Below are 4,433 nucleotides of genomic sequence, written 5' to 3' on the forward strand. Positions count from 1 at the left end.
CCAGTCACTTCTTGCCTTTGTAGTCCCCCCCTCCCCATTTGAGTATCCAATGTCCAAGTTGCCCATCTCCATCCACTCTGTGTGTGGAGGGGTGGGACTGATTCTTGCTGTAGGGCCATGTTATTTTTAATATACTCCTCCAACACCATAACTCAAATGCATCAATTCTTCTATGGTCTTCCTTAGTCATTATCCAACTTTCACATACAAATGAAGCTATTGAAAATACCATGGCTTGGGTCAGGCGTATTTTAGTCCTCAATCTGACGTCCAATGAAAATGGTGGCATCCAAGGGGCTCTATTGAACCCATTCAATTCAAGGCAGAGAGGTCATCTCAGAAGGTTATGAAGACTATTTTTTTGAGACTCTGAAGGGGTAATGTTGATATATTTTTTCAAAGGGCATGGGACAATCACAGGACTTATGAAGAAGTTTTGTGATTGATGTTGGCGGTGGTATGCCTGGTACCCAACCTCAGGCAGAGAAGATACTGCACAGGAGAACAACCACCACTGAACTGATGAATGTATTGGTGAAAAAAAAAAGGTCAGCAATGCCGCCCTGGGGAATTTCTCCCATCATGACTCCTTGAGAGTAGCAAGGGTTGTCCTACAAGAATTTTGTTGGGAAACCTTACCCCATCCATCCAACAGTCATGATTTTGCTCCTTCAAACTTCTGTTTCATCCCCAAACTCAAAGAACATTTCAAAGGAACACAATTTGAGTCCCTCAAAGATGCTAAAACTGTAGTTTTGATGTGGTATAAGTGAAGAGGGCAGAGTTCTTTGGGGGAAGATTACAAAAATGGAAACACTGCCCGCCCAAAGTGTATAGATCTAGATGAAGGATTTGTGAAGAAACAATAAATAGCTTTACATTTTGATGTTTTTGCTTAAAGGTCTCTATGATTTTTAGAACAATATCTTTTAATAGTAATAAAAGATATTGTAAAAGACATTATTATAAAAGTTTGTTGTTTCGTTGGGGGTAGAGGTAAGGAGTTAGGGTTAGGACTATGACTAGGTCTAGGGCTTGGCTTAGTGTTAGGATTATGGTTATGACTAGGGTTAGTGTTAGAGGTAGGGTTTGGGCTAGAGCTAGGAGTAAGGCTTGTTCTAGTTTTAGGGTTACAGTTATGTTTCAGACATTTATTTATTTATTTATTATTTATTTATCTTGAAATCTTGTTGATTTACTCTTCATTTGAAAGTTCTGTAATTACAGTATTCTCTCTTTTTTACTTTATGGGATTTTTGTTGTTGAAAACTGGTATTTCTGGTTCCCTGTTTTCAGCCTTGCAGGTTTGTTTTAATTAGTTATTATTGCTAAGTTCCAAGAATTGGTTCTCACTCACAGCGACCCAGTATAGGGCTTCCAAGGAGCCACTGGTTAGTTGTAACCGCTGACCTTGTGGTTCACACCAACCTTGCATTTCTGCGCTTATCCTAGAGAGCCACAAGAGGACTCCTGTTTCCCTTTGAATACTTCTCTAGATTGAGTTCTGATGACATCGTCACGTATGTTGGTCTTAGGTTATTGTTCGCTGGCTGTTGTTTCCCTCCAAAGAATTCCTTCTAATAATTTTTGTAAGGTTGGTTTGTTTTTCACAAATTCTTTTAATTTCTGTTTATTTGGAAGTATCCTAATTTTGCCATCATGTTTGATGGACAATTTTGCTGGGTATATGATGCTTGATTGGCAATTTTTCTTTCTTTCTGAGTTTTATATATGTCATCCCATTGTCTTCTTGCCTGCATGGTTTCTGCTAAGATATCAGAGCTTAGTTTTATTCGTTCTTTGTAGGTAACTTTTCTTTGTTTTTTCTGAGCTGCTCTTAAGATTCTTTCCTTGACTTTGGTTTTGAAAAGTTTGATTATAATATGTGTTGGTGATTTTCTTTTGGGGTCTATCCTGTTTGGAGTTTGTTCAACTTCTTGATTGTTTATTGTCTCAGCTTTCTTGATGTTAGGGAAGTTTTCTTTCAACTCTTAAAAAATTTTTCTCTATGAATTTTTTTGTCTCTTCTTGTTCTGGAATTCCAGTCACACATAAGTTATTCTTTTCGATAGTGTCCCACATAACTGAAAGCCTTTCCATAGGCAATTAAGCACAAGTAAGCAGTTGGTGAGCTTGAACCACAGGTCTTGTGGTTCAAACTGACTTTGCAGTCCAGCACATTAACACCCAGTAACACACCAGAACTGCATTTTAAAAATAGTATACAGTTATTTAAAAATCATGCATTCAGAGAACTTTCATTCAGGTCGGATATTCTCAATTTGGATACAAAATTATACAAAAAGAACTTCAGTTTTGTTAAAATATCAGTATATACAAATGAAAGAACAGATAAAATATACTAAAACAGTACTTATCTGTCTTTGAGTTGTGGGATTTTTGTTTTCTTTATGCATGACTTTTGTTTTCTTCTTTATACATTTCTGCATTTTCCATAGTATCTCCAAGTTATGCCATACTTTGAAAAACAATAATTGTTTTTTTTTCCAAAGCAAAAACAAATATATTTCTTTTCCTTTTGTATGCCATTCATGTGATTCTTAGGGAAAGTGACTATGAAGAGAGTAATATTTTGGTGTCTAAAAAAAAGATTTAAAGGAGAATAAGGACAATACAAAGAAGAGAGATTCTACTATTTCAGGGAAGCATTTGCCCCATCAGTCTTCTGTGGAAAAGTTCTACTTCGAACTGGGGGGTCCTTCCACATCTCCTGTCTGCATCTAATATGACTTCATGCATATTTCTCTACATCTTCTTCTCCCTGCTGGTGTGTTATGTTCATCTCCCCACCTGCATCCAGCGCATTGCCTGGTCAGGGGTTGGCATTTGCAGTTGTGTATTGGATGAGCCAGATACTTACTTCATAGACAGGAAAGAGTTCCTGAGCATTCAGGTCCCATTTGTTGACATGAGAGCCAATCTGAAACCCTGGAAAGCCCAGCTCCTTCACACAGCGCTCCATCTCCTTGCTGGCTAGCTCAGGCGCCTGCATGGGCAATGTCCCCAGACCCACAAACCTCCGAGGGTAGCGTGCAACAGTGGCTGCTAAGTCGTTGTTTAAAAGTTGACACAGGTCTAAAGTGTCCTGAGGTTTGGCCTGGTCAAAACAGGAAAGGAAAAATATCATTCAAAACCTGCTTCTTAAGACATTTGCTCTAAACAACACATACCCTGGGGTAAATTATGTCTCACTTTCAGTGGTTTGGGAGTCTCTGGGTGGTGCAAACATTGACATGCTCAGCTGCTAACCTAAAGGTTGGAGTTTTGAGTTTACCCAGAGGCATCTTAGAAGAAAGACCCAGTGATCAACATCTACAAAATCCACCTCTGAAATCTCTATGGAGCACAGTTCTACTCTGATACATGTGGATCACCACGAATTGGAGTCAACTTGTTTGGGTTTTTGATGCCAATGTTTTGGTGCTCCCAGAAAACCTAGACACATTGGGATTGACATTTGTTACAAAGGACGCAGAAGCCAATCTCTCAAAGCCAACAGCTACTATGCTGCTGATTAATTAGAAAAATCAAGCCCATAACCAGAACACTTAATTGCTGGGCCAGTCATCCTATCACTAGTCATGGAATGAGAACTAGCCACAAGCCAACTGGGGGCAGGATTCCCACATGGTGTAACACTGAGGCATCCTGGTCGTACACAGGAGCCTATACCTAGAGCCAGCCTCAATGCACCTCTTTATCATGTCACATCATGGGATGCCAAGTTGTTTCACCGACCTCTCCTCTCCCTGCCTCTGGTTCTCTCTGTCCTCCCAGTTGGGCTGGACTTTGCCAAATGTTGAAGCAGATAAAATTTGTTTTTGTTTTACCTCTTCCTCCCTTCGTGACTGTTTTCCTTCCTTTCAGCAGCCCTCCACTGACCTACTCCACTGTTAGGAATTTCGTTCTCTCCTGCAATGCCAGTTATTCAATCAGAGCAGTACATAATCTGATTTGTTCAGACATATTGAGGCCTTGATGTTGCTGTTGTTAAGTGCTGTAGAGTCTGTTCTGACTCAGCAACCCTGTATAGGGTTTCTGAGGAACAGCTGGTGAGTTTGAACTGCCAACCTTGTGGTTCAAAGTCCAGTGCTGATCCTAAAGCGCCACACCCAAGAGTCTTTAGGATTGTTTTAATTTTAAACAATGAATCAAATCACAGGAACAAATAAGGAGTAATTCACTAATACTGAAAATATGAGCATAAGTGGAGGGAATTTGTTCCTAAATCACAAGAGGCAGTGAATATCTACTTGGTTGAGCAGGTTGCTGTTGTTAGGTGCCATCAAGTCAGTACCGACCCATAGCAACATTATGAACAGCAGAATGAAACACTGCCCAATCCTGGGCCAACCTCACTACTGTTGCCAACCTTGAGTCCATCGATGCTGCCACTTGGCCAATCCATCTCA

The 4,433-nt window shown here is 40.0% G+C and overlaps 1 protein-coding gene across 1 annotated transcript in view; it reads right to left on the bottom strand.

Moving 5' to 3' along the window:
- Positions 1-4,433, bottom strand: part of ACMSD (aminocarboxymuconate semialdehyde decarboxylase) — an 81,946-nt gene that overhangs the window by 46,689 nt on the left and 30,824 nt on the right. The window contains exon 5 of the mRNA XM_006834586.1: positions 2,882-3,118. Within this exon, the coding sequence (XP_006834649.1) occupies positions 2,882-3,118 (237 nt within the window). The remainder of the gene's footprint in view (positions 1-2,881; positions 3,119-4,433) is intronic.

The sequence above is a fragment of the Chrysochloris asiatica genome, unplaced genomic scaffold (genome assembly GCF_000296735.1).
Source record: "Chrysochloris asiatica unplaced genomic scaffold, ChrAsi1.0 scaffold00012, whole genome shotgun sequence".
Taxonomy (NCBI): Eukaryota; Metazoa; Chordata; class Mammalia; order Afrosoricida; family Chrysochloridae; genus Chrysochloris; species Chrysochloris asiatica.